The sequence below is a fragment of the Athene cunicularia genome (assembly GCF_003259725.1).
Source record: "Athene cunicularia isolate RWA chromosome 13 unlocalized genomic scaffold, athCun1 chr13_part1, whole genome shotgun sequence".
NCBI classification, from domain to species: domain Eukaryota; kingdom Metazoa; phylum Chordata; class Aves; order Strigiformes; family Strigidae; genus Athene; species Athene cunicularia.
In genome coordinates, this window is record NW_020799117.1 from 12,413,791 (window position 1) to 12,424,615 (window position 10,825).

General features: G+C 40.0%; 1 protein-coding gene across 1 annotated transcript; it reads right to left on the minus strand.

Moving 5' to 3' along the window:
• Positions 1-3,389: 3,389 nt before the first annotated feature.
• On the minus strand, positions 3,390-10,506 carry IL12B (interleukin 12B). The gene is made up of 6 exons (XM_026858291.1): positions 10,425-10,506; positions 8,186-8,467; positions 6,914-7,031; positions 5,791-5,993; positions 4,828-4,973; positions 3,390-3,515 (listed from the first exon to the last, which is right to left on the minus strand). Exons 1-6 carry the CDS (start codon positions 10,504-10,506, stop codon positions 3,390-3,392), a joined length of 957 nt encoding a protein of 318 aa, XP_026714092.1.
• Between the last annotated feature and the right edge of the window lie 319 nt (positions 10,507-10,825).

The following is a 10,825-nucleotide window of genomic DNA, read 5'->3' on the forward strand; positions in this document are numbered from 1 at the left end:
CATGGGGAATTTTGTACATCGTGCAGCCTGATTGAATCTATGCATTGTGACATTTATAAGAAGGTTTCCAGATTATCTGCAGTGCAACAGGGAGAGGAATTAAGAGAGAAGTGCAAGAATTAACTGACACATCAACTATTATTTTCTTGACTGAATGGAGTATGTTAGGAAATGATCTCCAGTGTATGGTGCCACTGTAGTGAATATTTGTGCTGTGATATTAACACCTTTTTATACACTCTAGAGTGCCTCAGAGATGAGAAACTGTCTGACAATTTCTAAAGCAGATATTTAGAGGCACTTGGATCCATGTAAGGCCCAGGAAATGGGCAATCAAGGATTGAAGCCAACTTTATGTCTTGGAGAGCAGCCATCTTACAATTCACTGGATTTCTGCACAAAAAGGGGCAGTTTCAAGCTGTGCTTTGTTATTTTTTTGAAGAATCTTAGACAAAGACTTTCCTCACTATGGACTCCTCATTACCTCATGATCTATGCCAGAAAAGCTTCCTATAGGGCGGTTTAGCTCACCTCATGGGATCATGGCACAGAAAGGCATATTCCCCTAAAGGTAACAGATCAGTATAGTCTTTGTCAGGATACTTGTAAATTTTGTCTGAGTATTTTTGAGACTGAAAACTGGGCTGAATCAAAGTTAATGAGAGGTTTCAATGATTGGTTTCAATGATGCCAGGGTTTCAACCCAGATATCTGAAGAACAGGAACGTCCTACTGCTTCCGAACACTGTACCAATAGTATTAGAGAGAAACCTCAAAGACCTCAAGATGTCTGTCAGCCTGGTTTCAGTTGCAAGCCTCCTGACCACAAAGGCCAGTGAACTTCAATGTACTCTTAGACTGCAAAAAACCCAATCACTGCAGAAGAGGGGTTAGAAGAGACTGCGGACTAACAGACATCACTTTTCTGTGTTGTCCTGTACAGATTTATAGGCCATGAATTTGGTAGCATTAATCAGTAGTATTACTTCTCCCTACAGACATTGCCTCAGAAGTGTGTAATATTCTGGTAGGAAAGTGAAGTGGTGATTTTAACCGTTCTTAAAAGATCACAAGGAAACCATATTTTTTTGTTTTCAGATGTATTTATTATTAGGTCCTTTGTAAAACAAGCATGGTAAATTGCATTTATAGCAGAAATAAGATGCATACACTTAATAAATACTAACAGCACTTGTAGCTAGATTATCAACATTTTTCTGTAATAAATACTAACAGCACTTGTAGCTAGATTATCAACATTTTTCTGAAATATCAGATACTTCCCACATTTCAATGTTTAAATATCTTAAATTACCACCCATTTCTAAGACTGGAAAAAAAAGGAAGCAAGGATTAAGGCCTAAATTGTCAAATACATTTTAATGTATTTTGCCCTCCTGAAAGTCAGGACTTAGGTGATTTGGCAAAAATGAACAGGCTTCAACACATGCTTCTGCTTCTTTCCAGACCTGGGGACTTACACTGTAAGCAGTTCAGAACCACGATTTGAGGTTTTTTTTCCTAAGATTCTTTAAGGACACCTAGGACATGTTCAAGTAGTAGGGAAATACTTTTAAAATTAACTATAAAAATACATATTCTAAAACTCTAACTTCGATTAGATGTTTAACATCCACATATAAAACCAGTTACCAAATGCTCTCTGAAATATCAGATACACTGCAGTTAAACTTTTAAATAATTGAAGCTGCCTTCGTTTCAGTTGCAGATTCCTGACTACTTGTGCTCTGTGGTTTTGCCTGTGGCACAGCAGGTCTGAACTAATTTTATTGTCAGAAAACTCCACTGCAAGAGATGCACTGAGTACACACAGGTCACTGAATATAGGGCCTCTAATGGTCACAAGCATGAAAGAAATGGAGTTTGGTTTAGAAGGTGTTATATTTAGTTATTGGCTCCCATTTCCCTTCCTGCTCATGAACTGTGGTAACAGGACTCCTCAACCACAGCACCTTAAAGCAGCCTCCACGCCAGCACTCCTGTTGCTTCCACTGCAGCTTGGGTTCAGCTGGAAGTGTAGGGCTTTGAGAGTGGTTGATTTTATGCAACAACCATTTGCAGTGTTCACCAGCTGGGCATCAACATGATGTAAGCAATGACAGCTGACAAAATGCAGCAGCGAACATTTTTAGGACTCTGAACTTGCAATTCCTTCTTTTACTAAAACATCTGCCATCAGACTGGATGATGAGGATGGCCCTCATGCATAGCTGGCTCATGCAGCCAAGGCTTTCTATGCTGATGCGTCTCAATAATAAATTGATAAATAATAAACTGATAAATTAAACAAACAAATAAATAAAATAATTAAAACAGTTAAATAATGGACTACTAAACCAATTCTTTCAGTAAGTTACTTTCCAAATAAATTAACACAGTTTGAATAGCAACTGCCATCATCTGGCATTGCAAGTCATGTCAAGTAAATAAATAATAATAAATAAATAAATAAATAGGCGGATAAATAAATAAATAAATAAATATATAAATAAATGCAATACAATAATATGCAGAACCTTCAATAACAGATGACAGCAATGTATCAAAATACTAGACATGTTAATATAACATGATGTATGCTAAAGGTGTTACTCAAATCTGGGGAATTGAGAAGAGCTGCTAAAGTCAGGACCCTATTACTCTAATATAGAAAAGATATGGCTTCTTGTTTATCTCAAATGCATATTTTTCTTCTAATTATGCTTATGTTTTTGTGCTAATTCATTCTTTGCTTTCTTTAGGAGCATTGTGCCAGTCTTCTAGAATCTCTTACTGGTTATCTGTAAGATAAGAGAAATGAAATTTACATAAGAATTATCTTTATTTTCCTCAGACCTAGATTTTCAATCTCCTCTCTCTCTTTCACCCTCTTTCTCTTTTTACTGGTAAAACTCACCTGTATATGGAGTGTCTGTTGTATTTGGACACCCAACATTGATTCATAAACTATCAATTAATAGGAAGGATAAAAATCAGCATGAGTTACTCTAGCAATGGCCAAATGATCATATATTTCTTAAAGAGTACTTTATAATTGCCTAGTTGGGCAGAAACCTACCCATGTCACTGAACCTACATCCATTGTTTCCTCTCTGATTTAAATGGATTCTAATTTTTTCCTCTCTCTCTCTCTCTCTCTCTCTCTTTTTTTTTTTTTTTTCCCCCCCAGGGAATCATCTTTTAGACAGCCCAGTACATTTACATGTTTATACTCTTACAGACATTTCATTTTAAAATGTTCAGGAGACAAAAAACAGTTATGAGGAAATGTGAAATAAATGAGTATTTAAGAAGCAGAAGTTCATAGACTCCTTACTCTCCTAGGTAAGGAATCATCCCTGCCCCTCCAGTAGAAGGTTCTTTAATTCTCACCTGCAAAGTGAGGACCACTCACTCCAGGATGAATTGTAATAGCGATCCCTGGCCTGCACGGAGATCTTGTCTTCTGGCCCAGCTGTTGGAATCTGCATAGACTGCTCATCAGTATCATAGACCTATGAACAGGGCACAGCTCCATCAGCAGGTTGTAAAGGCAAGCAGGACATACAGTACCGTGCCACATAGATTCCAACAAGCACGTGTAACTCAAAAAACCCGCCGGTAGTCTGTTGTTTCAAAGGCACCACCAATCTTCACCCACAGATACCAAAGTCATGAGGACTTTTGAGAACTTGAGACTCGGTAGAAACAAACTAAAAAGCCCACTTTCCAATGAAGTTGGTGCTGCAGAGTGGTCCAAACCCCAACCTGAGCGTCATTAAAACAAAGGGTTGATTTGATTATCTGGGTTTTTATCTTTTTTTTTTCTTCCCCCAGAGTGGGAACCCTAAAAGACAGAAGCTGCTGCTTTTCAGTATCGTTGAAATTTCCACTGAGGACTTGTGGCTAATACAAGAAGCACTCCGTAGCCTCGCCAGTTTCTTTACCTAATTGTACAAGACAACTCTACTAAAACCGAGGAGCCAGCACTAGGAGAATGGCCCCATCTGCTGGTACAGGCTTGCTTATTTTTTTCACAGAGAAAAAGACATCCTCTAGTGTCTTTGGTTTAATCAGTTGTCAGACTGAAATGATCATTACATTTGTTTACTTTTTGGTTGCTGGACCAAAGAAGAGCAGCACTGCAGTGAAGGACCTGCCCTGTGGTCAACTGGTTTGTGTGCCAGTTCTGCTGCTGCTTTCCTTCCCAAACTAGGCAACTCGCCATCCTGCTGTCACGCACCCTTTAGTGTATCCATGCATATTAGCAAGGGACTCAAACCCATTTAGTGATTTAAAGCTAACACAGAGTAGCAATGTTTAGTTAACAAATAACTAATAACTGGAAAGTGAGTGGCAAAGACTACAGACTCCACAGAAATGCTACCAAATGAGTCACTGATTCCTTATTTGCCAAATCACCTATAAAGAAAGTCTGAGCTACCGAGGTACAAAAAAACATACAAGGAAAACAGTGCAACAGATCCTAGACTTCTTGATTTGGAAATTGGGATTTTCCCACATTAGGACCCACACAGCCTACTAATGCATTAGTAAATACTTTTCTCATGCTAGCACAGCTATGCAATGCTGGGCACAATTTTATCTCCCCAGTTACAACAGGGTTGCATCCACAGTGTGTTTGGATCTTACTGCTCATAGAACTGGGAAGGAGGTCTTTTTCTGCCAAGACAGAACCTTGCCATATTTGGGTCTTGGCACCTTTTTTTAAAAAGCTTTTAGTCCATGGTTCTTGCATACTAAGTTTGTATTATTTATACTGTCTGTTCAAGGAAGAAAATTGTATTTCAAGTGTTGTATCTCTACCTGGCTTTCATGTTTCTTCGTACTTTCAACTTGGACCCTGAAAGTCAAAGGGAAGTATGACTTTGGTGTGCTCCATGTTCTGGGATATGTCCAGGTCACTGTTCCATTTGTGGTCACATACTGACATTGGGGTGGGTCGGGTTTTACTGCAAGAGAAAATATAGAAGGAATTAATTCACATTAGCTGTACAATATCAGATGTTGGTGTACTACTGTTGATAGTTTTATAGGAATCAGCTTTGGGAGCCTCCATGAGACTAAGAGAGGAGCAGGCATGATGTGCAAGAACTGCCTTGTACGCTTCTTATGGAAAATTAAGCACTCTCCCAGAGACTCTCTGAGTAAGATCCTTCTTTTTTTCTGTCTGGAGAGTGGCAGAGGGCTCCGTTGGACACCGAGGACTATGTTCAGCCCTTGCAGACTGTTAAGGCATTTAGCAAAACATGTTTCTTTAGCATGCTGCTTCATTTTCCTGTGCCCTGTGGCATCATGGTCACAACTGGTCGTCTCATTTCCTGTCAGTTTCTAGCAAGCTGCCCTTGATGCCCATCTGTAAGAACAGGGCAGGAGAGAAGCATACACAGCATTAACCATTATCTGAATAACTCTGCAGTTCTCAGAGAAAAGCCTGGTGGGTTATTGTTTTTTTGCTGACTTCTCCCACATACAACTTCCAAAACATGTCCATCTAATAGAGAAGGCTACAGAAACTTCTGGGAGATGTGGGAGTGAGAGGGTTGGAGGTCACAAGCTAGGGAGATGTTGCTTCTTCACTTCCTCATCCTCTTCCGGACTGCTGCTATGATTTGTTTTCCCCTGTTCCTGTAACTGGAGGCTTGATACAGATTTACAGTAGAACAGGGCAGGGATTCCCAAGCTTGGTTTGATCAGCTACCATTGTTAGTTCCACTATCAGCAGTAAGAATAAAGCTAAGAATTAATCATGATTCCTGGTCTACTCACTGATATCCCTGATGAAGAAGCTGCTGGTGTAGTTCTCATATTCCACCTCGTCAATGACCTCCAGGAACATCTCAATTGGTTGGTGCTCTTCAGCAAACGGACAGTAGTTTTCTATCTGGCATTGGGCTCTATATTCAGTATATTCAGTCACTGATAGATCAGTATGAGCTACAGGGCTGCTGCAGGTTACGTCTCCTTGAGAACTGAATAGAGAACAGAGAAAAATACTGGAAATGTTGGTTTGTTCTGAGAATTTCTTGCCACAGTGATAACATGCAGTTAGTAAGGTAATGTTTTGATGTTGCCTGTATCATTTTATGGCTGCACTTCAACAGTTGCAGAAACAGTTCAGTGGGAGTTCTATCTCATTTCTTATTATCACTGTCCCATGACAAGCATACCTTAGCCTTTTCCAAAACCTTGCTGGAAGAAATAAGGGAAGGTTAAAATGTATCCATTGGGAAATAAAAAACCAAAAGCTGTCTATAAATTACTACCTGAATCTGGTTCTATTTTTGCATTCAGCAAAATAAAACACTTTGCAGTTGTTTCTTTAACAAATTCAAGTGACCTTTGTTCAAGCACTCCATGTTTTGGAGAAAACCCCAAGAATAGTGGGAGGTAGGAAATCCCCACAAGGTTCCCCTCACATATTTCCCTCACAGGTTTCTGTAGTGTTCCTTAACAGAGACTTGTCAGTGGACATGTGGCTTTTGCAGTGGGTGCAGCCTCCCACTCCCTTAATTCCGCTGGATCTGCTGTGAAGGGACTCAGTGCTATAATTGTTTCTGCTTTTGGCTCAACTTCCTCTCTCTCCCCTGCATAAACTGTTTTTGCTATTGCTTAAGTTATTCTGTGGCTGTACTGTAGCAGCTGTAACAGTCCAGTGGGGGTTATTCCATTTTCAAGTCTTTATTAATTTCAGAGCAACTTCCATGCCCTTATTAGTTGTTAGTCCCAGTGATGACTCAAAACATTTTGCAGATATTCAGACTCTGAAAGTGGGATTCCTCACTTTCTACACATCTTCAATAGCCTAACACCCAGGATCTCCTACACAGAGTAACACAAAGGACTGTTCTGGCCTTACTATGAGGTTGTTAAGGAAAGTACAAGCTTTTACCCTTTTAGACTTCTGATTGTGAACTTCACATTTGGACTCTCATTTTCTGTCATCCATGAACATATGAAAATTCCAGAGTAGTTCTTTGCCTCACATTTTAGAAACGTCCTGTTTGGCTCTACATGGAAAAAGAAAGAAAACGTGATTTGTTTACTCTTTTTGCCAAAACAGTAAAAGCAGAAAGAAAATAGACTCCCAATTCAATAGACTCCCATCTACTTTGGCAGGTGGTAGGTGTGTAGGCAGACACAGCCTCATACTGCCACTTGGGCAGCCACCTGTAGTTAAAAACCCGTATAACACACAGTGGCTGAAGGCTGGTTTACATGGCACCACGTTAACCACTTCTACATGGTTAATGACCGGAGCTAGAGCATAGCCAAGCTGTTGCAAGATAGCTGCCAGTAAGAGATTTATAGACAAATCCATTGTTCCTTTCACAAAGAAACATTGCAGCTATTCAGCTGGCAAACCTCTTTATTTGTTACCCCACACATGAGAGTGTACGCAATGGATAATCTCACACCTTCACACACTGGGGCACTTGATGGGGGATGTTTCCAGTGTAAGAAGTGAATGAGGCCTCAGTATAGGTGTGTGTTTTGTTTCTGCTGCCCAGCACTGCAGACTCCCAACAACTCTATATTGTACCCTGGACTTAGCTGGCTACTGCATCTGATATGTGGAACCAAGAGCTGGGGGAAAAGCCTTGGAAATTCTAAGTTCCTGGCACTATAGTGAGGGAATGTAATATGAGACACAGATGAGTGAGGTTCATGCAGCAAATGCAAAACATCACAGGCTTATCCCAGTGGGTTAATTGTGAATGGAGAAGCCTAAATGGCAGCACTTAAAATCTAGGTCAGTCCCTGGTTCTGTCAGATCATGTGGCCCTGGTTTTTCAAACCCTTTCCTGAGTGCTGGGTGTGTGAAATGGAGGCAAAGCAAGTCAATTGCTCTCCCACCAGAAAAGCAGTGATGTGTTATTGACGTTATCCAGTGTCTAATAATTCCTACCATCACTCCACACTCCAGGTCTAGAGAGTCCTAAATTAATCCCATGGCACCCGATTCCTATGCTGCTCATCAGCTGCACCATATACAGACCCATCAAAGTAATCATTTGCCTTTCACTGTTAGTAAAGCATTTGAAGAGGACCCATTCTGAAGTGGATATTTCTCATGCACTTCTCCAGAAAGCTCCCTCTGGTCCTCGCAGAGCTCTAATGCACTAAACTGAGCAAGATATATCACATCATCCTATGACAGTACCTTTAAAGCTTTTCAGAATTGACCTTATCATTTGCCCATTGGAGTCTATTTTAGTTATGAGGAAGAAATCATAACTGATGATTTCATGAGTATTAGCTGTCAGACAGGTGTAGTTGCCAGCATCTGGGAACTCTTTCACTTCGGCAATCAGAGTCTTTCCAGTTCCTTTCAGTTCGGTGCCCTTTTTCCAGTAAACTGGCAGTGCTTCATCAGATGTGTTACAGGTGAGCTCCAGTCTTTTAGCTGGTGTCTCATCATTCCATTCTGATTCAATGACGTACACTGGACATTGTGGAGAAAGACATGTTAGCAGCTATTCATACTTAACAGTGTGAAGATTGAACTGAGCCCTTCTTTTCAGGTCTACTCTGCAGGAAAACTGCTAATAAATCTCTGGCTTTCTTTCCCAAGGCCTCACCATCACCTGGAGATCTTTATTATACGAAGAGGTTTGACTTAGAAATTTACAGTGTATCTAGAACCTGCTGATCAATAGGGATGACATTTTAATGGAAGAAGTGATTCTTTTTCCCATTTTCCTAGAGAATCTTACAGCAATTCGTAACATGGGAAGTAGGCAGGTACCTTTGTTTTAAAAGTGATGATGCCAGGACACACTGAGCCCAGGTATTCCTCCTGCACATGACCTGTGGCCTTTGCTCACAGAATGGTGTGTAAAACCACCCTGTACTATGGTGCTTTGCTGTGGTGGAAAGCTGTGACACTTTCCCCTCTTCAGTGTCAAAAGTCTGTGAGTGACCAAGGGAAGGAGGGGAGCTCTGGGTAAGTGGTTTGTATTTGCCTGTAGCTGATGCTTTTTCCATTTTCTGCAGGGAACAATCTGTACTCCTATCACCCTCGTCCCAGGGGAGCAATTACTAAGAGACAGGGGATCTCTGAGCTACAGCAGAGCTAAGTGGACTGCAACAGGGAGATGTGGTTTTCTAAATGCCATCTCATAACTCTGAAGTGCCCCGTTAGTCTTTCCAAATTAGAAGACACACCACATAACAAAATAACTTGGAACAACCCCATTAAAGAAACATTATCTTCTCTTGTCTCTTTGCTGTGGTTGGCTGAAGAACTTCACCTGCACTTCTGTGTGGCAACAGTTCTCGAATTTAACTGTCATTTCACAAATATACTACTGCTGTCATATGCTCCCCAGCCACATTCAGTGCCCTCAGAGCCTCTTCCACATGCAAGAAGTGGCAAAAATTTGTTTCTCAGTGTGTCAACACCACAGCAAACACTCAGCTCAGGAAATCAGAGTTCCAGTGAGCTCTACAACCTTCTCACCAGAGCATTTCTCTGTCAGAATGAGAGCTTTAAGACTTTACCACAAAGAAGAAACACGAAGAAATACACGTCAACTGCTGAATCTAAAATGGCAGAAAACATGCAACTCTAGGAAGCTTGGAAGCTTATCAAACTGCTTATGAATATTTGAAACACAGGCAAGGTAAATCTTGCAGTCTTCAAACACAAAGATTATTCTCAATACTGACAAACACTTGCAGTTTTCAGCACCATGATATTGCCCAGGGAACCCGCGGGATACATAATTTTTTAAATGTAAAGATACAAGGAAAAGTAATTTAATTACTTTTTACATATAAAACACAATCAGGTTGAGAATACTTTTCTCATGTTGATTAGGGTCCCTCTTTCTGGATAATTGCACTGAAGACAGCCTGGATTATGGAGCTACACTGAGTGAATAAGAACAGCAAATTTGATTATCTGAATTTAGCCCTATTTTCTGGTAAGTTATTCAAAAGATTTGTTTGTTTATTGTTGACCCTGTATGTTTACAAATGTATTTATATTTTTTTATGAGAAAAGTTGGAAAAACTAGTTTTGGGTTTTACTGTGAAATATTCTTTTTGACAATTAAATCTTCACTTGTTTGTTTGTGGGCTGTTACCTAAGTCACAAGATACTGTTTCTGCTTCCAGACTGCATGACTGAAACTTTTGAAACAAGAGAACAGGGAATAGGAAATAACAGAGGGGTTTTAATGCAGATATTCAGAATGGCTGTTGTATGACATTTTAGAAGTTCTAAATATTTTTTTCCATTAATACCAATTAGTTGCCTAGTTATTCAAAACAAATAGGAAGAACCTTGGCCTAAGATACTATAGTTAAAAAATTCTGTGCTTGTGGACACAAGTTTAATTCTGAAATGCCCTCATGTCCTAGTCAGCTGTAGGTCTCAGTAAGTGAAAACTGCTTACCATTTTCCCTCAGTTTCCACTGTGCTTCCAGAAGGGCAGCAAAGGAAAATAATGAAAGTAAGGCAAATAGTAGGTGAGACATCTGTAGGGAAAAAATAAATTACTAAATTTCGTTGAGGATTGTTGATTGTATACTGAAATTGAACTCGATGCAGGACAGGATAATGAGAAGACAGAGTCAGTTCCATTGAACTAAGAAACATTCTCCATTCTAAGAACTTTTAGATCACGTAAAAATTGAATATCAGATTTGTACTAGAGTTCAAGCCCAGATTTTGATACGCTTGTTATTCACACTGCAAACCAGTTTAGAGAAGAAATCACAAAAATTAGAGGAAATTGTTGTGTGTGTAGGTCTTATACGGTCAGGAGCTCAGGAGCATTCCCATGCCCCTCTGTTA